The sequence below is a fragment of the Erpetoichthys calabaricus genome, chromosome 2, assembly GCF_900747795.2.
Source record: "Erpetoichthys calabaricus chromosome 2, fErpCal1.3, whole genome shotgun sequence".
Lineage (NCBI taxonomy): Eukaryota > Metazoa > Chordata > Cladistia > Polypteriformes > Polypteridae > Erpetoichthys > Erpetoichthys calabaricus.
In genome coordinates this window covers 41,068,568-41,093,334 of record NC_041395.2, presented here as the reverse complement: position 1 = coordinate 41,093,334, position 24,767 = coordinate 41,068,568, and the positions used below count along the sequence as shown (strand labels likewise).

The 24,767-nt window shown below is 42.6% G+C and overlaps 2 protein-coding genes and 1 long non-coding RNA gene across 3 annotated transcripts in view; all 3 read right to left on the bottom strand.

Moving 5' to 3' along the window:
* Window positions 1-6,023, bottom strand: part of LOC127526561 (uncharacterized) — a 41,523-nt gene extending 35,500 nt beyond the window's left edge. The window contains exon 1 of the long non-coding RNA XR_007934049.1: window positions 5,867-6,023. This is a non-coding gene — a long non-coding RNA (uncharacterized LOC127526561). The remainder of the gene's footprint in view (window positions 1-5,866) is intronic.
* LOC114643436 (E3 ubiquitin-protein ligase TRIM39-like) overlaps window positions 1-24,767 on the bottom strand; it is a 303,199-nt gene that overhangs the window by 262,727 nt on the left and 15,705 nt on the right. The gene's annotated exons all lie outside the window — the stretch shown is intronic.
* Window positions 15,541-24,767, bottom strand: part of LOC114643144 (butyrophilin subfamily 1 member A1-like) — a 186,586-nt gene continuing 177,359 nt past the window's right edge. Inside the window, exon 11 of the mRNA XM_051922307.1 lies at window positions 15,541-15,918. Coding sequence (XP_051778267.1) covers window positions 15,718-15,918 — 201 coding nt within the window. The 3' untranslated portion in view covers window positions 15,541-15,717. The remainder of the gene's footprint in view (window positions 15,919-24,767) is intronic.

Here is a 24,767-nt window from a genome sequence, read left to right as displayed (position 1 = left end):
AGATCTTACCTGCTGCACTGATCATCACTCAAAACAATGGAACTACCATCAGTGCCAGAACTGGTACAATTCTACCCAAAATTCCTCTGCAGGAAGAAATCGCTCTCTCTATGATGACATCTCTACACCATATTTCCGAGCTTTATCACCTCATCGTTACACCTATTCTGATGATGACTGCTTTCCTCAAAATGGTGATCCCCGCTCAGGGCAACATCAAAGTTGCTCCCCAACCTCTCAGCATCCAAAGGTCTACCGTTCCCGAACAGATCACTGTGATGATTTTTATCCCTCCAGGTACTGTTATGATAATTCACCTGTCCGCTCTCCTTCGGGTGAGCGCAGAGCCCATACTGCAATACATTCTTCTAACTCTGATTATAGTGACAGACCCCACAGAGCTTCTTCCCCATCACCAGTTCCTCTCTACAGACAAAACAGACACTCCTCACCCACTATGTCACACCAATGGAGACATCCTTCAGACAGCTATCACACACCTCCAACAAGATGGGTGCATTTTTTCACACCAGACAACACTCTGTCTTCCTCTAAACATATTCAGGGAAACTATTAGAAGCTGGTATTGTGGACCAAATGTCAGTTTCTGATCACTTATTGGTCCATCCACATAATGTTGATTCAAATGCACACATCAGCCTTACTCCATTTATACAACTCACAATCGCTGGAGCTGAACTCCATACTTTAGTGGACACTGGCTCAGGTCTCTCGCTGATCACAGATGACTGCCACAGATCTATTCCAACATTGTCTACTCAGCCCATCAGTAAGACATTTGTCCTTGCTACCTCTGTAACTGGGCACTTCTTGGATATGTTGGGATCTGTTACTACCCCTGTACATGTTGAAGACATTGCCCTTTCTCATGTTTTTCATGTGGTGCGTTCTTCCAGCCACCCTGTGATTTTAGGATGGGATTTTCTAACCCAGCATCATGTGACCTTGAACCTGCCGCATGCACATTTGTCACTGTACAACACCAGAGTGGCTCTCTCCTCCCCTCAGCATCTTGTCCCTGTACAGTGTGCCGCCACTACTATCTCACCAGTGACTGTCCCAGCTTTGTCAGAAATGGCAACTGCAGTCTCTGTTATGGGAAGCTGCATAGCTTCGTCCCATGTCAATAATTTTGTTGGCATTATAGAGCCACACCACTCCCCTACTCTGTCATTAGCTGTTGCTAGAACATTAACATCAGTAAACAATGGCAGAGGCTTTGTCAGAGTTGTTTATACATCCACAGATCCTGTTTCCCTTAGTGAAGGATGTCCTTTAGGCCAGCTGTTCTCCATCACAGGAAAGGGACATTTTGAGTACACCTTAGTGTCAGCAGTTACTGCTAGTAATGCGTCTAACGAAGCACTGCCACAAGTGGACATATCTGAAACGAATTTGTCCTCAGCAGAAGTAATACAACTTGAAACTTTACTAATGGACTATTCAGACATTTTTAGCTCACACCCTTATGATTATGGCAGAACAAACCTGGTCACCCACAGTATCCTTACAGGGGATGCTAAGCCAATCAAATTACGTCCATATAGAGTTTCCCCTGCAACCCAGGTTCTGTTGCAGCAAGAAATGGATAAGCTCCTGGAGCATAATATTATTAAGGAGCCTCATGGCCCATGGTCGGCTCCAGTCGTATTAGTTAGGAAAAAGGATGGTATCCACAGATTTTGCATTGATGATCGTCGCCTTAATGCAGTTACTATTAAAGACTCTCACCCACTTCGCAGGATTGATGACACACTGGATAGGCTATCTGGTTCCCAAATATCTAGTACTATTGACCTTACTGCAGGATATTGGCAAATTCCACTCGATCCAAGAGACAAGGAGAAAACTGGTTTCTCTGCAGGTGTTGGACTTTATCAGTACAAAATGACGCCAATGAGTATTTCTAATGCCATTCCAAATTTTCAGCGCTTGATGGAGTTAGTGGCTTACACTAGAACATATATTTACTATATCTTGATGAATTTATTGTCTACAGTGAGGATTTCTCCCAACACCTTCAGCATTTACGTGAGGTTTTCCTACGTTTCCCTGAATCTGGGCTCGAGCTCAAACCCACAAAGTGCCATCTGGCACGCTCCTCTGTCATATTTTTAGGCCACCGCATTTTGAGTGAAGGCATTCAGCCAGATGCTACAAACACAGACAAGGATGCATTATGGCCTGTCCCACAATTACCTACTCGGGTCAGAGCCTTTCTTGGCCTTTGTTCCTATTATAGACGATTCATTAAACAGTTTGATCACACCGCTGAGCCTTTGCATCACCTTACGCACAAAGGTGTGCCATTCATCTAGACAGTTGAAGCAGATGAAGCCTTTCGCACACTAAAACAGGCTTTAATATCCCCACCAATCATGGCTTTTCCCAATCTGTCAATTCCTTTTTTTCTATACACTGATGCCTCTCTCCATGCTATTGGATCTGTTTTAGCACAACACATTGATGGTAAAGAGCATGTAATAGCATATTCTAGTCATTTGCTCTCCGCTTCAGAAAGAAACCGGTCAACTTTAAAAGTTGTCAGGATGTGCAGACATGGCATGAAATTCTTGGCCATTGTAATTATGATGACATATTGAAGCTACAACAAGTTGTTGACAGATTAGAAATCAAGGGTAAAGGTGATAAGACCAGTCTTTCCTGTGAAGTTTGCAATGAGGGAAAATTTACCCAGAGTACAAACAGATGCCCTGACAAAAGAGCCAAAGAAGTAGTTGAAGAAGTTCACACAGATTTAGAAGTCCAATTGATCCAGTATCAAAAGGGTGGGAGGGGGGTATAAACATGTGATGGTATTCACTGATGGCTTTTCCATGTAATATGTATCTATTTTTTGAAGGATAAAAGTGGCACCATGGTAGCTTTGGAGAAGTTTATTGCTGACAGTACCCCTTATGGGAAAATCAAATGTGTGAGGTCAGACAATGGTACAAAATTTATGTATGAAGGCTTTAAATTACTGCTGACCAAAAATGGTATCAGGCATGAAACTTTTGCACCTTACTCATCTCACCAGAATGGTACTGCTGAATGACAGTGGAGAACACTATTTTACATGACCATGTACATGCTCATTGAGAGTAACCTCCCCAAAGGGCTATGGTTTTTGCAGTACAAACAGCAGCAATAATCAGGAACAGGTGCTACTGCAATCACACCAAACAGACACCATACTTTCTGTTGACAGAGAAAAAGCCTAATATTTCTGAGATGCAAAAGTCTGAGTCAGTGCATTATGCATACAAACAAGACAAAAAGAAGTTAGACAGTAGGTGTGAGAAAGGTATTTTTGTTGGCTATGACAAATATAGCCCAGCCTACATAATCTACTATCCAGATACTGGCAGGGTCTTAAAGCACAGACTAGTGAAATTTATTGAGAAAGGTAGGACAGAGCAGAGCACACAGACAGACTGGGAACAGATTGATGACAGTGATGATTATGACCTGAGATGGGGTACCACTAGGCAGATTAGCAGAATTATTGGTAGTTCTGACATTACTGATGAAAAGCCGGTACAGGTTCATAGAAATCAAACTGGAGCAGGTAACCAAGACAATTCACACGTGAATCCTGGTACACCCTATCCCAACAGAGAGCATAGGAAGCCAGCGTACTTGGATGATTATGTATTTGATATAGATAACAATGACCAAACAATAGTTAATATTGATTATTGTTACAATATTATAAGTAATGTACCACAAACATTTACAGAAACCGTGAATTCTAATCAATCTAGCGAGTGGAAGAATGCAATGAAGGAAGAAATTAACTCATTGAAAGAAAACAAGACTTTCATGTTAACCACCTTACCTGAGGGTAAAAATGCTGTGGGTGTATGCCATTAAGAACAATCCTGATGGTTCTGAGACATACAAAGTGAGGTATGTAGCTAAACGATACAATCAGGTGGCAGGAGTAGATTATAAAGAGACTTTTTCTCCAACTGCAAATATGACATGACAAGAATGGTATGTTGTTACATCAGATGGATGTAAAAACTGCATACTTTGCATGCACCGGTAGACTGTGAAGTGTATATGGAACAGCCAGAAGGATCTGAGGATGATTCTGTGAAAGGAGAAAAATTGGTATGAAAATTGAAGAAATCATTGTATGGGTTAAGACAGTCAGACAGGAATTGGTACAAAATGTTACATGATCACTTGTGTAAAAATGGATTCATACAAAATCCGTCTGACCATTGTGTGTACACCAAAGAAACTGGATATGACAAAGTAACAATCATTATTTGGGTTGAAGATTTGATACTAGCTGCAAGTGATGAATAGGTAATGAAAAATGTAAAAGAAACGCTAACAGAGAAGTTTAGAATGAAAGACTTGGTAAAACAGAAACATTTCTTAGGAATAAACTTTGAGCAAGGAGATGATTTTGTAAAAATGGACCATCCATCCATCCATTTTCCAACCCGCTATATTCCTAACTACAGGGTCACGGGGGTCTGCTGGAGCCAATCCCAGCCAACACAGGGCACAAGGCAGGAACCAGTCCTGGGCAGGGTGCCAACCCACCACATAAAAATGGACCAAGAGGGGTATATTAAGAAAATTTTGGAAAGGTTTGACTTGACAGAATGTAAAACAAGAGCAACACCATGTGAACAGAAGCTAGATTACAACCAGGAGTATGATAAGTCAGTTGATTCCGAAAGGTTTGGAGAACTAGTTGGCAGTCTGATTAATGTAATGACATGCACTTGACCAGACTTACGTTTTGTCATCAGTAAGCTATCACAGTACTTGTCCAAACCATGTGCCCAACTGTGGGTGACAGCAAAACATGTGTTGCGATATTTGAAAGGATCTGCTGACTATGCTATATGTTATTGAAAATGTGAAGATCAATTAAAGCTACAGATCTATAGTGATGCAGATTGGGCAACAGATGCAGATGATAGACACAGTATGACTGGATACTGTTTCAGTCTAAATAAAATGTTGGGGTTTAATTTCATGGAAAACAAAGAAGCAATCCACGGTGGCATTATCAACATGTGAAGCTGAGTATATGGCACTTACTGCCACAGTACAGGAGGGTATGTATCTCATCCAGCTCTTAAAAGGAGCAGATGGTGAAATTCACCATGAACCAGTGGAAATTCATGAGGATAACCAGGGTGCAATTGCTCTAGCAAAGAACCCTGTAAGCAGACAGATGTGTAACCATGTGGACGTTAGGTACCACTTTGTCAGAGCAATGTTAAATGATGGAAAAAATACTTTGAAGTACTGTCCAACAGAAGAAATAGTTGCTGGCATTATGACAACACCTGGAACAAAGTTGCAAAAGTTCAAAGGATTTATATTTGGTATGTAAATTAAGAAGTATGTTTTGTTTAAATGGAAGGTCTTGAAAGCTGTTGTCAAGAATGCATAGCAATGTGAGAGCAAGTAGGGTTGTTAACATATAAGTGTAAAATGTTCTCAGTTGGAAGATGTGTGCCCTTGTTAAGTGCTCGTGTGATTTGGGTGCACGACGGTGCACATGTGCATGTAAAAGAAAAATATACGGTAATAAAAGTTATCTGCAAGTCGAGAAGTTTCAGAGAGCGTTGTTATTTTTCCTCCGTCAGTATATTACCCAAGCGTACACTGTTAATAGTTTTCTTGCCATTGCACGGACAATTAGTCTACGCGTCAACAAAACCACTTGTCCCCGTCCATGCCGGGTTTGCTACTGTAAAACGCCGGAATTGGCCCCACTTTCCCGAAATTGTCAAGCTTCGGTAAAGGATGGTTTGCGAAACTCCCCACGGCGTTTCCACTTACTAGAATTGAGAGTGTGAAGCAGAACCTGAAAAGACGAGACTCCGAGTTTTGTCAGGTTTTGTCAAAGATGCGTGTCTGCAAGAGCTGTAATCCGTACTTGTAAGGAGCGATCATTCAAATCATGACGTTTTTTTCAGAAATATGCGACTCATATATCTGATTAACTTTCGTTGCCAGACAATGAAATTTGATCTGATGCGCAGGTCCATCAATGCGTTTGCGTCAAGTTGACTAACCTGTAGAGCCAGAGTTAAAACTGAGAAAATAAGGAAGACAGCTTGGAGGAATATGTTTGAACGAGTACTGGTAGAAGAACGTTTACAAGTGGCATTTGTGAATTATGATTTAAATAATTTCACGTGAAGTTTGTTAACAGTGAAAGAAACGATGTGTGTCACATTTGCTTTTCTCGTTTATGTCTCCAGTGTTTGAAGCTTAGGTTAACAATTATGTTCTTTCGCTAGTGTGTACGACCAAATAAAATGCACAATAATCTGAAATAATTACCTTTGACACTGTAGAACAATGAGGTGGTAGATTTTGACATCTTTCACATTTTTCTGTGACGGTTTACATGAGTTTCTTTTGAAATTAAAAAGTCATTTAACTGCTTGGTCCATATAACTGACAGAAATTCACATTAATGTGAAATACTATCTATCTATCTATCTATCTATCTATTTCATAGCATGTTTACTTGGATTTAAATGTTTTAAACAATCTTTCGAACCTGGGGTACAAAAAGCTGTTCAGCACGTGCGTGGGCTGAGCATTTTGAGATACCAAGTTTAACGTTTACTTCAAAACCATAATACTTTTCAAATATAAATTAATTGTTTAAACAATGCATTTTTACATTTATTTTTCTTTCTTTCTTTTTATTTTCTTTATTTTAACAGGAATAATATTTAAAGCTCTATTTTTAAAGCAAAATTATGTGATGCAGGAAGAGTACTTTAAAATACTTATTATATGAAGTAGTCTTTTTAATTAAATATTTCCTCAATAAGGGGCAATAGGCTGTCTGCAATAGGTTCATTTTTTAAGTCAATCTATTTTTAATTTGAAAAATTCAGAAATCTGTTACATTCTTCTACAGTGCATTTTCATGAACTAAGTATTAAACTTTAATCTGTTTCTTTTTTTTTCGCCTTTCTTCTAACTGGGCATACTCAAGCAGCTACACTTATTTAAAATAATTGTTAAAATAAATGTATGTGTTTTTTTGGTTTGAAAATGTCCTAATATGTGTGTATGGGACGTGTGGGGTGAGACAAAATTTTTAATGTGTGCTACGCTATAGCAGCACACATTTAAAATCATGACCCATTGGCTTTTACCATCATGGTTATTTACTGTATGAAGCCATAAATAAAAGGTCTTTCTGGAACCTTAGTGAATGGATATTGTGAACAAAAATGGTTCCCCTATATGACATTGCGCTGAAAAAACACCCTGCTCGCATCTTTATTTTTAAGAGTGTACAATAAGGTAAGAGTCCTAAATTAAGGCGAGATAGAAGCAGAGGATAAGAAAAACAGCCTCCAGTGTTCGGAGGTCTTGGAGAAAGTAAATCTGTGAGGTCCCCAGTCCTTAGAAAATTTCAAAATTTATTTTTCTATACCCAATCGGATTCTCAATACCTCCCGAACCCAAGAGCTTTCTAGAATATACTAAGTAGACAAGCGTGGAGGAACGTGGTGCATGTCTGGCACTAAATCAGTCATTAATGATATAGAGCGGATTTCCCGCGTCACTTTTCAGGTAACATCAAAATGTATTGAAAGGATAAAAAAGGCATTTGTTATAATAAATGTCAGTTATAACTGAACATATTAATATAAGTAAAAATCAAGTACTCGAATGCTTAAACCTAAAATACAATAACATTAACGATGAACAAAGCAAAGTCTCAGTGACGAAATACAGACTAAAATTTAGGGAATGCTGTATTATGAAAGACTTTTAGGTGGCAAATCAAACATCATACATCCATCCATCCATTTTCCAACCCGCTGAATCCGAACACAGGGTCACGGGGGTCTGCTGGAGCCAATCCCAGCCAACACAGGGCACAAGGCAGGAAACAATCCTGGGCAGGGTGCCAACCCACCGCAGGACACACACAAACACACCCACACACCAAGCACACACTAGGGCCAATTTAGAATCGCCAATCCACCTAACCAGCATGTCTTTGGACTGTGGGAGGAAACCGGAGCGCCCGGAGGAAACCCACGCAGACACGGGGAGAACATGCAAACTCCACGCAGGGAGGACCCGGGAATCGAACCCAGGTCCCCAGATCTCCCAACTGCGAGGCAGCAGCGCTAAAACATCATACATATAAAACAAATTAATCACTATAGTGTTTATAATTTTTAGAGGAATTAAGTAGAGAAAAGAAGTATACGGGAGAGAAAACAGCAAATTACAGCAAATACGAAAATCACATCTGCCAAACTTGGAGTAGAACAGCGTTTCGTCCATCCATTTTCCAACCCGCTGAATCTGAACACAGGGTCACGGGGGTCTGCTGGAGCCAATCCCAGCCAACACAGGGCACAAGGCAGGAACCAATCCTGGGCAGGGTGCCAAACCACCGCAGACAGCGTTTCTCAACCTTTTGCGACCCGAGTTTTCATAACAGTTTTATTCGCACCCCCTAACGTTTTTTTGAAAGGAGCCCACTAATACCAATTTGTTCTTTTTTAATTAATGATATATCATAGATGCATATTTTATTATACCTACTTAACTTTTATCGACTTTTATCTAACTCCACATTTATTTTTCTAGTATCAGAATGTAGTTTAAGTTAATTTTTTTTGGTTTCAATAGATGTATTTTCGATTCTTGTTTTCATTTTTTCACAACTTCGCACCCCCTTTTTTGTTAATTCGCCCCCCCCACCCTAGGGGGGCCCGCCCCGCATTTTGAGAACCATTGGAGTAGAATTTGAGAAAGCCATCGGCTTTTCGCCTTTTTTTTTGCTAGAAGGTGCGTTAAGATAAAACCATGATGGGAAAATACAGAATTTCCCAATAATGGAAAATTTTGCAAATGTAAGACATAATTTAGAAGTCAATAGTCTGTCTGCAAAAGAGAAACTATAAATTGTTCCGCTATTAGGGGTTAAAAAGATATTGTGATAAAAAATGAATATAAGTGATTTGTATTTAGCGGATCCATGGAGCGGTGTGTTGCAACGCGAACAACGCAGCCACTTTTCAAAAAGTAAATAAAATTTTGTGTTTCTGCTTTTTATGCTTCTCCATCAATATGCATGCATGAAAAAATACCGAACTCCTTGGTCAATGGCTCTAAAGCAACAGCTGAGCGAAATGAAAAGTACATTCCACGGCTATACCTTCAAGTCACATAAACATATCCTAAAGAAACAGAAGGGGAAGCGTCATTACAATATAGTGTACAGTAATCCCTCGCTACTTCGCGGTTCACTTTTTGCGGATTCACGACTTCACGGGTTTTTAAATACAAGTGATTGCCCGCCTATCGCGGAAGTTATGTTCCAGACCCATCAGCAACAGGAGAAAATCCTCGATATAGAAAGACCATATAAATAAACATTTTTATAGTTCAAGCCTTAAAATACCCATCCCACATGCTTTAAACACATGTAAACTTATAAAACACACTTCGTTAACACATATGATATGTGGATGTCGGGCTAAGGATATGAGTAACATCTCACTATTATAAAACATTTTAACTTCACACAAGACAAGACAGTGAGACAGGAAAATTGGTGATGTACAGGCTTTTAAATTATTGACACGCAGAGCGACAAGCAGCACAAAGTCAGCACAAAGTCCACTTCTCCTTAGCGTTCATTCAGCTCCCCACCCCCTTGACAATGCGAAGTGGCAGGAGCGTATTGCGCCTCCGGGGAGGGGGGGGGGTTTGAGCGAACGTGAGTTCAGCAGTCACACACACACACACACACTCCTCCTTCCGAACGCGCAGAGCGGCAAGCAGGCATTTTGGCAGAAGCAGCACAAAGTCCATTTCTGCTCAGCGTGAGTTCAGCTGCCCCCCTTCACAAAGCGAGTGCAGACACATTGACGTCTGATCGCTGCGTGCAGTGTGCAGTGTTGGTCTGCGGTGTTTAAGAATGCAGAAAGTGTTTAAGAGCATAGGAAGTGTTTATAAGAGTGTGGGAAAGGTTAACAAGAGAGTGAGAAAGGTTTATAAGAGTGTGGGAAGGGTTTATAAAGCCTTAAAATATGTATAAATAATAAAATAAATATAGGTCGCTACTTCGCGGATTTTCACCTATCGCGGGGGGGGGGGGGGGGGGGGGCTCTGGAACGTAACCCCCGCGATAGATGAGGGATGACTGTAACTAAATATCATTACATGGCTTGAGTTTAAGTGGTTGTCAGGGATCCTGTCCCCACCCCAAACAGATGCACTATGTTACTAAAATGTAGTTATAAACAAATCAAAGGGTAGGTGGACAATGGCGGGTCATGTGTAAAGTTGTTTACCCAGGGAGAGCTTCTTTAAGTTAGCTGGCAATGTTGTCAGAAGAACAGAGTGGAGCCCTAGGGAATGATTCATTACCACTATCGTGAATTACTGTAAAGAACCTTTTGGCTCTATAACTATGAATCTGGGAAATTTAGTTGAGTTTGATTGTTGCTGCTACAAAGTATTTATGTTCATATACACATGATTTAGAAGAAGTGAATCGACAATGGTTTTGATTTGCATACAGTATTGTAACGACCGTCTTATGACTTAAGGAAAAAAGGCACTGGGACGAAGATAAAGCATAGTCAAAACTCGAAAGAGAAGAAGCCATGCCCTCATCACTACAGCAAGACCACGCGCTCAGTGGCGTAGCTTGGGGGTATGGCAAGGGGAGACATCTGTCCCCAGGCGCAGCGTCCAGGGGGCACCTAATTTCCCTTCCCCATTGCATTTTGGCAAACAGGAGGGGGCGCGAAATCTTCACTTGTCCCCGGGCGCTGGAAACCCTAGCTATGCCTCTGAGTCTGGTGCATGGTGAACACAGAATTTTAAAAGAACATCTGCCCAAGTATGTGCCCTGCAGACATCAAACTCGGTTACTGGAAAAATCTCAAGGGCACATATCCTTTTGTTTGAGGCCTATGGAAGACAATAGTGATAAATGATGCCAGTAGTATGAAGCAAACCACATAAGCAGAGTGAGAGTGTTCGCAGTGTTTCCCAACCTCAGTCCTGGGGACCCCCTGTGGCTGCAGGTTTTTGTTCCAACCAGATTTCTAATCAGTGACAACACCTGATAGCACTGATGTCATTTAATTAGCTGGAATTATTTTTCTTTTATTTTACATTCAGAAAAGCACAGCAGCATGATTTTTACATTTATAAGACATTTAGAAATATTTCTGCTTTTGCTATCCATTTAAATGCTTAACTCTCTTTTGTTGGTTTCATTATATTTTGCTCTTTCTCTATCTAGTTTTTCCCCTTCATTGTATCTTATTAATGACAATTAAAAACGAGCAGAGCAGACACCCTGGCAAACAACACTGAATAATCAAAGGCTGCAAGTATTTTAGCGTCAGACCCACTAATTAGTAAATAATGGATATATTATATATTAATATATATTTTTTACCAAACTTAGTTTTCTAATTTCTATATTGTTCCCAAAACACAGAACTTGTGAAATAACACATCACTTAATTAGTCCAGGAGTCCAATTAAAAACAGAAGCTGGTTGGAACAAAAACCTGCAGCCACAGGGGGTCCCCAGCACCGAGGTTGGGAAACACTGTTAGAGAATGTGTTGGACCTTCTGGAGAGACAGCATTAAATATTACTATAAAACAATATTGACCAGAAGCATAAAAAGCTTAATGGGCAAAATTAATGGTATAGTGGACCAAAAATGCAACAAAAGGCCTCAGACATGGTGTGGCTCCATCGTAGGGGCCACTCATACAGACCTACTGTAACAGAGGGGCCGAATTGGAATTGCAAGTTAACCTAAAATGCATGTCTTTGGAGGTGTGGGAAGAAAGCCCATGCATGCAAAATCAACATGAACAATAACTAGAAAAAGAGTTCAAAAGTAGGACTCCAAATTGGTCAACCAGCAGAGAAAACATCTGCACATGTGCAGTCTTGTGATGGACTGGCACCCTCTTCAGAGCTGATCCTTTCCTTGGCCACAGTGCTGCGCTGGTAGGCTTTACTCTGCATGACCCTTAGTTGGACTAAGCAGGTGGGTGAATTTTGTGTGTGTTTGTATGTTTGTGTGTGCTCTGTGATTAACTGACATTGCATTACACATTGTTTCCTGCACTGTGCCAAGTATACCATGCAGCCTCCTAAAAAATAGGGAAAGATGTTTTAAAAATAATGATTGGATTATTTCAGTGTCACTGTTCTTTTTTTGCTTCTTATTCTAACTAGGGGGCTCCGCCCCCTGCTCGCTTCGCTCGCCAACCCCTGGTGTTGGGAATGACAAAGAGCGTGATGTATGAATGAGATATAGAATAGTGTGACGGTGTAGATGATGCAAATAGAAAGCAAACAATAAAGTGTGTGGCACAGTGTAAAGGTTTATTGGAAAATTTCTTTGTACACGCCGTTTAAGTGTAAAAGGTAATTCCAGGTCAGAACTTGAAAGGTCAATGAAGATGGTCATTATCGTGATCAGAGTCAACTTTGTCAGAGCTTAGAAAGAGTTGTGTCTCTCCAGGAAGTAATGGAATGACTTGGGTATTTATGTTTTCCACATTAATATTTTTTGGACATAATATAGTACGTTGTGTTAAAAGGGGCATTTGGTCTAATGAGATTGCTGTTCCAAATCTCTCTGTAACTAAGTCATCGCAGATAAAGGCTTGAGGAATTGTAATAATATGTGGCTGAAGTCCATCTGTATTGGTAAATGTACCATCTCTCAGTTGTAATAAGCAATTGTTATGATCTGGTTCTGGACATCGTATCTTTTTTACTAACTGTATCTTTTGAAAGCAATGCCAATTGTCTGCGTATTTTAAGGTGCACTGAACAATAGCTGAGTGCATGGCATCTGGAAGAATAGCTAATCACTGTTTAAAATCTCCTCCTAATAAAAGTACCTTTCCTCCAAATCGAATATTATTATTCATAAACGTTTGTAGAAGTTTATGAATGGTGTTGAGTAAGTGACTTCATGCCATTGTACATTCATCAATAAACAACATTTTTTGAAGACGGATGTCACGTGCAGTGCCACCGTTAATGTTCATAGTGGATACCGATTTGTAGGATCTAATGCAGTTGATAAAGATTTCACTTTCAGGTACATCATCAGTTAGAATCTTCTGTAGATATTCAGTATATGAATGTAAAGAAGGCAGTCTAATTTGACCCTTTTGACAACAACGTCTAAATGTATTACTTGTATTGCCAGTTGTTTCTTCAGGGAAGTGAACTGAATGACAATGATTGCAAATGACATTCATTAATCCGAATGAATTTTCCCGGTGTATGTTTTGCTTGTGCCGTTTGAGAGGCGCGTTGTTGCATGTGTAGTATTTGGGACGTGTTGTTTTGGAGCTGTAATCGATTTGCCTGTGCTGTGTGAGACGCCCGTTGTAGCCTTCCTTGCCGTTAACGTATGTCTGAGACGGGAGGTGTTTCGTTTTGAATCCGTGCCTGTTGCGATGCAGCACTTTGATTGATAGTTTGCGTCATGTGGATCCAGGATGTAGATTTGTGCATATTTGCGTTGTTGATTTGTTTCAGGGTGCACTGTTCCAATGCGATGCAGTATTTGTGCACATATGGGAAAGCAGTATGGGCCATTGCCTTTTGGTGGCCTGATATTTACTAAAAGCAAATGAACTATTGTAGGATCTAACGCAGTTCATAAAGTTTTTACTTTTAGGTACATCGTTAGTTAGAAGCTGTAGTTGAGCTTTGCGTTTTTGGAGTCGAGACATTTTTTCTTTTAGAAATATGGATAAGTAATAAGGAGTATTGCACTCACTGTTAATATGGAGACTTTTCTGCGGTTGAACGGTTAATAGTGCCTTATTGTAATGAGATCCACCTATGCTGCATAGCCGTCTATTTTGTTGTTTCTTTCGTGTTCGTGTGTTTGTTCCTGTTATCCTTTCCTTTTCGTTTTGTACCCATGACCGTGTATTCATGACTTGTTTCTTTCTCAGCATCCGAAATATGGATAAGTAATAAGGAGGGTCGCAGTCACTGTTAATATGTTTCCTTTTCTGCAGTTGAACGGTTAATAGTGCTTTATTGTAAGGAGATCCACCAATGCTGACACCTATGCTGTCTAGTGTGAAGGTGCTGACGTTCACTTTAGAATATGTGGCTTTGGGTGTGACTTCTTATGGATGTGGGTGGGGGGGGGGGGGGTTGTTGAGGATTGTTGTTGCGCGAGCGTCTTCTTTCTTTTTGTGTTCCTGTGTCTTGTTGAATCCCCCTCTTTGTGTGTGTCCCGTCCCTCGCTTGTAGGGTCTGTGGGGAGGTTTTGTGTTCTTTTTTTTGTGTTCCATGGGCTTGTTGAATCCCCCTCTTGGTGTGTGTCCCGTCCGGTGCCTGTAGGGGGGGGGGGGGTGCCTTGCTGTTGTGTGCGAGCCTCTTTTTTTTTTTTTTTTTTTTTTCGGGTCTAGTTTCGTGTGCAATGTGTTTCGTGCTTTTCCTGCGTTTGACTTTGCGCCTCATTTCTCCTTTTTGTATGTGCTCACTCCTTTTTTCTGTGGTCTTGTCCGCCACTCGCGGTCCCTCATCCGCCTTTGTCGCCCTCTTTTCTCCGCCTTTCTCCGACTCTCGCGGACTCTTTTTGCGCCTGCGCCTCTCGCGGCCCCTCATCCGCCTCTCTCACCCTCTTTTGTCCGCCTTTCTCGGCTCCTCAGCCGACTCTCGCGGACTCTTTTTGCGCCTGCGCAGTACGTCTTTTTGCAGCTACGGCCCATGGCCGGATGTGCCTGCGTCCATCATCCGGTTTAGCATTCTCGGTTAGTAATATGGATAATCTTGCCCACCAAGTAGATGTTTCTGTCTCTGGATTACCAGAATGCCTAAGGATCTTAGCCCCAGATTTTAGCCCAGTCAGCCATTGCTCTTTGGTTTGGCCAGAGTAACAGGAGCTTCAGAATTTGCTTTCTCACTGTGCTGAACAGGCCTGAGATGTTTTTAAAGGCAGGTGTATTTGAAATACCTTGTGTTCCCCGCAGTGCAGAGACATTATCCAAGCATTCATTGCAGGGTCCTGGACAGCTGGCATCTATCAGTAGTGGCAGGCCCAGGACAGCAACCAGCTGTGGATGGCACACCCTTCTGCTGCAGAGCTCACTTACACTCACACTAAATCAGAGTGCTTAATCAACATAATAAGGCCATTTATTTAGGAAGTAAGAGAAAAAAGTGAAACGAACCCCCGGAAAACATACAGACTCCACTTAGCAAGTATCAGAACCAGGAATTGAAACCAAGTTCTTGGAGTTATAAGATAATTGGCACTAGCACCTGAGCCAAATGTTTAAGGTAATTGTTTTGGCCTTACTGTATAAAACCTTACGTTGTATTCTATATCAATTTTTCCCAGATCCTGGATGGATTATAAACTTTCTCCTGTCACATATCTGGTTCTTACCTTTAGCCTACAGTTCCAAAAGTCACTTTTCAACCACAAATATCTAAAATTTGAGCACAGAACAAATAATCAAAAGTTCATAGTGTTTATTCAATAGTGTCAGTACCAGAAATATCACTGTTAACATTTCAAAACACCTTAACATTTTTGTTATTTTCATGGAAAATGCTGAAAAAAATGACTAATCTACAATAATTGTACGTGTACAATTTGAAGCAGTTCAATTTAGAGAATAATCTCAAGCACAATTAGACAACTTCCTTCTGCTGGACAGAGTGATTTGTTTCATCTCCAGGTTGCAGGATCTCAAGATCTTCTTCATCAATTCCAGGTTCAAACAGCGGGTACAGTTTCCCAGTGACGCTTACATTGAAGGTGTAGATGTGCCAGCGGTCCTCCACACTGTAAAATGAGAGGCGCCCCTCATCACAATCCAGGTACATGCCCACCTTCTGGGGTATCACTCTCAGTCGCAGTGTGGTCTCAGGGTCAGTCAGTGCAGTCAGCTCATCACTATTCAGCCTCACAATCCAGTATCCTGACTGAGGTTTCAGACTCACTCGTCCTTTTCTCTGTGCAGACACACTGACGACACCCAAATACCATTCACTCCTCTTCTTCATATCTACCTCCCAGTAGTGCCATCCTGAGGTGAAACTCTTCCTCCCCAGGACAAAGCGCCAGGTGTCAAACCTGAGTGGAGTGTCAGGGACATTCTGATCTTTAAACTGATCTCGTACACAACGATCATCTGCAGACACAACAAGGTAGGGTCCAAAGTCACATGAGCTGAAAAGAGATGGGAGTAGAAGGGTCAGTGTCAATTAATGGACAATCACAAGGTGATAAATCCTACAATTGACTGGGCAGATAGATACTTTTGATGGAAATCTTGCCCCATGGTCATGAGGATTTAAATTATTATTGTAATAAAGTTTGTTCAAAATTGTAACTCCTTTGAAAAACACAACTGACAGACATTGACCCCCTGAGCTCCTTCAATATATGCTGTGTGTGGCAGTCACAGGACAAATGTACACAATAACAAAACAGACAGTTTTTCAACTTTTATGATTATTTACAGTTTTTTGCATTTTATAACTTAGAACACAAGTACTCACCAGCTGCTTTACAAATGTACTTCCATTCTGAAAAAATAAAAGATTAGGGGTTAGATGATTAAAACACGTGCACCTAGATCTGAATGCTCCCCCCAGTTTTGTTTGATTATATTACTCTTAGTCATTAAGTCAGAATTTTGGAAAACTGAGAACAGGAGAGAATAAAAGCACAAATTAAAATAAAACTCAGCCATTAATCTCACCTAACAACTATTTTTTTCTCCAGCTCGCCTTAAGAATCCATTTAAGCTTTAAAAAAGAGAAGAGATGGACACTCTAGAATGTTCCACTGATTTAATATCATAGGTTCCTACCAAGGGTTTTCACTTTTCGGTCCAGACATCAGGCCTTTTCATTGACATCGCATGAATATGAGAGCAAAGTACCACAACTACGCCTGTCCATGGTGGCTTTTCCAAGGCAGTGACCAATCCAGCTGACAGTGCCTGCCTCCATGCTGACTGTCCCATAAAGTGCTTCCTCTCACCATCCACTGCTATTGTTCCTCCTTTACTCATTTCCAGACACAAGCTCAAGCACTCCCTTTGCTCATCCCTTTGGATTTCATTATCTTTATGATGTTTGTACAAAGTTGCTACTACTGGTGCTTTCCCAGGAGTACACAAACTGAACACTGCCTGTGTTATGATGGAATAGTAGAAACTGAGTTAATTTGCCTTTTTTAAAACAAAAGTAAACCCACAGCCTTTACTAAACAATTCTCTTTACCAATTATTTTAAACTGCTGCTTCACCCAGGTGTCTCAGTGATTATCGACACAGCATAACATTTGAAAAGTCCTTAGTTGAAATCCTTGGCCGGTTGCGGTCTGTGTGGATTTTCTTCTGAGTACTTTGGTTTTTCCCTGACAACCAAAAGGCTTGCACACCACATCTGTCCAGTTAACTGACAACTCTACATTAGCCCGGTGTGTATGTGTGTGTGTGTGCGTGTGTAAGTGGGCCCTGTAATGCCCAATGTCTGACCCATGGTTGGTTCCTACTCTAGGATAGGACTTTAGGTAGAATGCCCAGAGGGGACTGTGTGGTCTCGTGGCCTGGAACCCCTACAGATTTTATTTTTTTCTCCAGCTTTCTGGAGTTTTTTTTTGTTTTTTCTGTCCACCCTGGCCATCGGGCCTTACTCTTTTTCTATGTTAACTAATGTTGTCTTATTTTAATTTCTTATTTTGTCTTTTATTTTTCTTTTCTTCATTACGTAAAGCACTTTGAGCTACTTTTTGTATGAAAATGTGCTATATAAATAAATGTTGTTGTTGTTGTTGTTGTAGGATGCCACAAATATAATCAATAATCAGTATGCCGCTGTGATTTATGTTTTAAATGGTTAGGTAGACATATATCTGATTACTGTATATCCAAAACATAGGATATATTTATACGTTGATTTAGCTCACATTAAAATAAAAATAAAAGTTTTCAGCTTGTACTACAGTATATGTGCTGCAGAAAAAGCCTTTTTTGAAATGTAAACATCCAAGCAAAGCAATAAATATACAACATAATATACATGATGAGCACAGAAATTCACAGTTTACCTAAAATAAGTGTTTTTAGGGAGGTGAGAAGGAGTTCAGGGGGTGGTCGCGATGCCAAATAAACCAGGGGGTTTTCTTTCATGGGTGTAAACCTAATCTCACTTGAGTCACGAAGCTCTGCCTATCTGACTGATGTCTTAATTTGCTCAGTGGTCTTGTCTTTCTTTTTAAAGGGACTTAGTCCACTGTTCATGATGTGAGAGACAAATTAAACACTTTTAGATTAAAAGTCTGAACCTTTGAAAAATGAGCCACTGCATGTTTTCACACAAGACCAATCAACCTTCTATGTGACATAATCTGCAGTCACCTTACCTAATAAAGGTGAACAATTCAATTGCTAAAACTGTGAAATATGGCCAGGAAATACACAGTTAAGTGAAGGTTTTTAACTGTGTCAGTCATCGGCTGGCCTAATTTGTTATGTCTTTAACTAAAGTTTATGGATCTCTCTAATAAGGTGTTAACAAACTGAAAAGTAAAAGGTTGACTTATCTATCTTATAATAAAGTAATACACTGAATTACAAACAATATACTCATGTTGATTGATAGAATTACCATGAAACTCACATTACTGTATTTTACATGTGAATTCTGTTTCTGTTTATTACTCTTCTTTTAGTGTTTGTTTAAAATGTCCTTCAATTGGTCAGTTAACACACTTATCAGTTATGATTTCAATTCATCATTCATAAAATTGAGTTTGTAATTTATCTTAATGAAAAAATAAAGCAAAAAGTAATACTAATAGAATTAAAAACCGCTTGACAGATTTTCATTCACTGAAAATGGCACATGCTTTTATTTCTGAACATTTTTGTTATTGAGGTCCACAGTGAAGCTAATATTCCTAAAAGCAGCTCCGGAGTGAAAGACTTTGTCACCAATGGACCTCATTCAGGCCCTCAAACCCAAGCACCTTGGAGGGATCAAGCGGATGACTGCCATTACTACAAATAGCAAGGCTAATACATTTATTAGGTACAGTGTGTCATTTTACAATTTGTTTTAATGTTTGTGGAAACTGTTGAATTTTATCACAGGCCACCATAATGGAAGGGAGACTGTGAGCTCCTATAAAACCGTCCTGACTCCACTTACCAATGACAAGTACAATAATAGAAATTACATACACTGTAAAGGGAGCTTTTGTCTACCATGCCTGAGTTAAAAGGCTTATCCAGTACAAACTTTTACAAACTTTTATTATTGCAATTTGTACCCCATGGTGTTCCAAATTTCTGTTGTACCCTCTCCCCAAATAACAGGCCTCAGTTTATTTACATAGGTTGTCACACACGTGAGAATGGGAAAGAACTCCAAGGTTTAGCTAAAGGTAATTCTATTTCTAGCCAGGGGTTGGCACTGTCCCCTCCTCGAACCGCCACCTTATCGTGGTGGAGGGGTTTGCGTGTCCCAATGATCCTAGGAGCTCTGTTGTCCGGGTCTTTATGCCCCTGGTAGGGTCACCCAAGGCAAACTGGTCCTAGGTGAGGGATGAGACAAAGTGCGGTTCAAAAAGACCTTCTATGATGAACAAAAAATTTGGACGGCGTTTTCCCTCGCCCGGACGCGGGTCACCGGGGCTCCCCTCTGGAGCCAGGCCTGGAGGTGGGGCTCGATGGCGAGCGCCTGGTGGCAGGGCTTGCACCCATGGGGCTCGGCCGGGCACAGCCCGAAGAGGCAACGTGGGTCCCCCTTCCCATAGGCTCACCACCTATGGGAGGGGCCAAGGAGGTCGGGTGTGACCTGGGTGGTGGCCAAAGGCGGGGACCTTGGTGGTCCGATCCTCGGCTACAGAAGCTGGCTCTTGGGACGTGGAATGTCACCTCTCTGAAGGGGAAGGAACCTGAGCTAGTGCACGAGGTTGAGAGGTTCCGGCTAGATATAGTCGGGCTCACCTCGACACACAGCTTGGACTCTGGAACCAATCTCCTTGAGAGGGGCTGGACTCTCTACCATTCTGGAGTTGCCCCCGGTGAGAGACTCCGAGCAGGTGTGGGCATACTTATTGCCCCCCGACTTGAAGACTGTACATTGGGGTTTACCCGGTGGACGAGAGGGTAGCCTCCCTCCGCCTTCGGGTGGGGGGGACGGGTCCTAACTGTTGTTTGTGCGTATGCGCCGAACAGCAGTTCGGAGTACCCACCCTTTTTGGAGTTCCTGGAGGGGGTGCTAGAGGGCATACCTTCTGGGGACTCCCTCGTTCTGCTGGGAGACTTCAATGCTCACGTGGGCAATGACAGTGAGACCTGGAAGGGTGTGATTGGGAGGAATGGCCCCCCCGATCTGAACCCGAGCGGTGTTTTGTTATTGGACTTCTGTGCTCGTCACGGATTGTCCATAACAAACACCATGTTCAAGCATAGGGGTGTTCATATGTGCACTTGGCACCAGGACACCCTAGGCCTCAGTTCGATGATCGACTTTGTGGTCATGTCGTCGGACTTGCGCCCACATGTCTTGGACACTCGGGTGAAGAGAGGGGCGGAGCTGTCAACTGATCACCACCTGGTGGTGAGTTGGCTTCGATGGTGGAGGATGATGCCGGTCAGGCCTGGTAGGCCCAAACGTGTTGTGAGGGTCTGCTGGGAACATCTGGCAGAGCCCCCCTGTCAGAAGGAGTTTCAACTCCAACCTCCGGCAGAACTTCGACCACGTCCCGATGGAGGTGGGGGACATTGAGTCCGAATGGGCCATGTTCCGTGCCTCTATTGTTGAGGCGGCTGACCGGAGCTGTGGCCGTAAGGTGGTCGGTGCCTGTCGTGGCGGCAATCCCCGAACCCGTTGGTGGACACCAGCGGTGAGGGATGCTGTCAAGCTGAAGAAGGAGACCTACCGGTCCCATTTGTCCTGTGGGACTCTGGAGGCAGCTGATAGGTACCGGCAGGCCAAGCAGAATGAGGCTTCGGTGGTTGCTGAGGCAAAAACTTGGGCATGGGAGGTGTTTGGGGAGGCCATGGAGAACGACTTTCGGACGGCTTCGAGGAGATTCTGGTCCACCGTTCGGCATCTCAGGAGGGGGAAGCAGTGCAGTGTCAACACTATATGGTGGGGATGGTGCGCTGCTGACCTCGACTCGGGATGTTGTGGGTCGGTGGGGGGAGTACTTCGAAGACCTCCTGAATCCCACTAACATGCCTTCCAATGAGGAAGCAGAGCCTGGGGACTCGGAGGTGGGCTCCCCATCTCTGGGACTGAGGTCACCGAGGTGGTCAAAAAACTCCTTGGTGGCAGGGCCCCGGGGGTGGATGAGATACGCCCGGAGTTCCTCAAGGCTCTCGATGTTGTAGGGCTGTCTTGGTTGACACGTCTCTGCAACATCGCATGGACATCAGGGACAGTGCCTCTGGATTGGCAGACTGGGGTGGTGGTCCCCCTCTTTAAGAAAGGGGACCAGAGGGTGTGTTCCAACTACAGAGGGATCACACTCCTCAGCCTCTCTGGAAAAGTCTATTCGGGGGTCCTGGAGAGGAGGATCCGTCGGATAGTCGAACCTCGGATTCAGGAGGAACAGTGTGGTTTTCGTCCTGGTCGCGGAACAGTGGACCAGCTCTACACCCTTAGCAGAGTCCTGGAGGGTGCATGGGAGTTCGCCCAACCAGTCTACATTTGTTTTGTGGACTTGGAAAAGGCGTTCAACCATGTCCCTCGGGGAATCCTGTGGGGGGTGCTCCGAGAGTATGGGGTACCAGACCCCCTGATAAGGGCTGTTCGGTCCATGTACAACTGGTGTCAGAGCTTGGTCCGCATTGTCGGCAGTAAGTCGAACCCGTTTCCAGTGAGAGTTGGATTCCGCCAGGGCTGCCCTTTGTCACCGATTCTGTTCATAACTTTTATGGACAGAATTCCTAGGCACAGCCAGGGTGTTGAGGGGGTCCGGTTTGGTGGACTCAGGATTGGGTCACTGCTTTTTGCAGATGATGTTGTCCTGTTTGCTTCATCAGGCCGTGATCTTCAGCTCTCTCTGGATCGGTTCGCAGCTGAGTGTGAAGCGGCTGGGATGGGAATCAGCACCTCCAAATCCGAGACCATGGTCCTCAGCCGGAAAAGGGTGGAGTGCCCTCTCAGGGTTGGGAGCGAGATCCTGCCTCAAGTGGAGGAGTTCAAGTATCTCGGGGTCTTGTTCACAAGTGAGGGAGGAATGGAGCGTCAGATCGACAGGTGGATCGGTGTGGCGTCCGCAGTGATGCAGGCTCTGCATCGGTCTGTCGTGGTGAAAAAGGAGCTGAACCGTAAGCAAAGCTCTCAATTTACCAGTCGATCTATGTTCCTACTCTCACCTATGGTCATGAACTATGGGTAGTGACCGAAAGAACGAGATCACGAATACAAGCGGCTGAAATGAGTTTCCTCCGCAGGGTGTCTGGGCTCTCCCTTAAAGATAGGGTGAGAAGCTCAGTCATCCGGGAGGGGCTCAGAGTAGAGCCACTGCTCCTCCGCATCGAGAGGAGTCAGATGAGGTGGCTCGGGCATCTGATTAGGATGCCTCCTGGACGCCTTCCTGGTGAGGTGTTCTGGGCACTTCCAACCGGGAGGAGGCCCCGGGGAAGACCCAGGACACGCTGAAGGGACTATGTCTCTCGACTGGCCTGGGAACGCCTTGGGATTCTCCCGGAAGAGCTAGAAGAAGTGGCCGGGGAGAGGGAAGCCTGGGCATCTCTGCTCAAGCTGCTGCCCCCGCGACACGACCTCGGATAAGCGGAAGAAAATGGATGGATGGATGGATGGATGGTTAGCACTGTCAACTAACACCTCTCCTTGTTTTGCTGTTGCAGAATGATTGACAGGTGCAATCCTATGAGGTCACATCTGTTCAGGTCTACTGAGCCCACCTCTTCCTGTCTGACACACTGAAATCCACCACATCTGCCACATTCAAATAAACAGTCACCTTTTTGACTCGCGCTAGAAGAAGACTTCTCGCATTTACTTAATTTAGCCAACTTTAATATGCAGGGATTACTTTGGCACCCCAACTTTTTTACTTCATGTTTTGTCCTTCATTACAAGGTAGATAGATTTTAGAAACTGAGCAGATATTTTGTTTTTTACATTTAAAGATGCTCTGCAGTTAGTGACTTGCATAAGACTAGTGAGTTTTACCAATTTCTAGAATGTTAGGTCAAATGTGATGCAGGCCTTTCTGACTCTCCATTTTTATTATAACGGCTTTAAAGTCACAATTTTAAAGAGCTTTTTCAATATCAGACATGCTTATGTGGCAATCTCAGCCAATAACACAATCTGCATCTTAGCCAACTGCTAGTTTAACACACAATGAATTACTAAGCTTCAACTTTATTTCTTTTTGGTGTAAATATAAAATTGGAAAAAAGAGAAAATGAGTTTAGAGCTGTATGTTATTCAGTAAGTGTCAGCTCCTGTATGAAGCATCCTGGTCTGCAAAGTGTCAAGATAGGAAGGATCCAGTAGGAAAGTGTGTTGTTCACTGGCTACGTGTCCTTTTTTAAAGTACATTTGACTTGTTTAAGTAATTTTTTTTTGCAAACTGTTTGCCATTCTGCTCTTTTTGTTGATTATGTGACTTTGTGTGCACTGATAACCCTGTTTTAATGAAAGGCTATTTCTAAGTTTCACATTTCTTGAAATTTGCAATTCACATTTGCTTATTTTAAGCAATGGTGAATGACTCAAAGTAAAAAATTAACAGTAAGAAATACACATGCATGATGAACATTAATCCAATAGTGAATACCAAAATACAGAGTCATTAGGCACCAAAGCCGTTCTCAGAAGCATAAGATGCAAAGTAGAAAACAACTCTGGATGGACTCCCTGTTCATCTGATGCCACAATCTCACTCAGTCAGTGAACATTGAACCTAAAATGAATGTCTTTAGTATGAGAGAGGAATCAGGAATTTATTGAAAAGCCCTGGTGAATAATCACCAGTTGTTTAGCTGTTTTTATCAGCATAGTAGGGAAGGTCAGGCTGGCATCCTGGCCAGGACGGGTGCTGTTTCTTTACCTGGCCAGAAGGCCATGATAGCTTATGGATGGTGGGAGACAGACTGTACTGGGAACATGTGTTACTCAGTACTTTGGGTGGCAGCACATTTGGACACCCACAGGGCTACATTGGAGCTGTAGTTCCAACAGGCAGCCCTGCTGTGATCCTTGGGTGCCGCTAGAGGGTGCTGCTGGAGGTTTGTGACCCAGAAATGCTTCCTAGTGATAATAATATTTCCCCTGAAAAACTCCCTCTTGCCTGGGAAGGAAGGAAGGAAGGAAGGAAGGAAGGAAGGAAGGAAGGAAGGAAGGAAGGAAGGAAGGAAGGAAGGAAGGAAGGAAGGAAGGAAGGAAGGAAGGAAGGAAGGAAGGAAGGAAGGAAGGAAGGAGAAAAGTAGTGTATTTAATTATAGAAAACAATTCTGTATGATGGTGTTTTTTAAAATAAAAGGTCTCGTACATCCAGGGCTTCTGTGTCTGTAGTAGTGTCAAGAGTTTGGGGCTTTGAGACACCCCCATAAGATCACATTGTACAGACAGTCACATGCTAATGTTAAAGAAATGCAAAGTGAAAATTTAAACACAACATATACAGATGTAACCTTCTTTGTGTTAACCTGGAGTGCCTCTCGAGCTGCAGATTC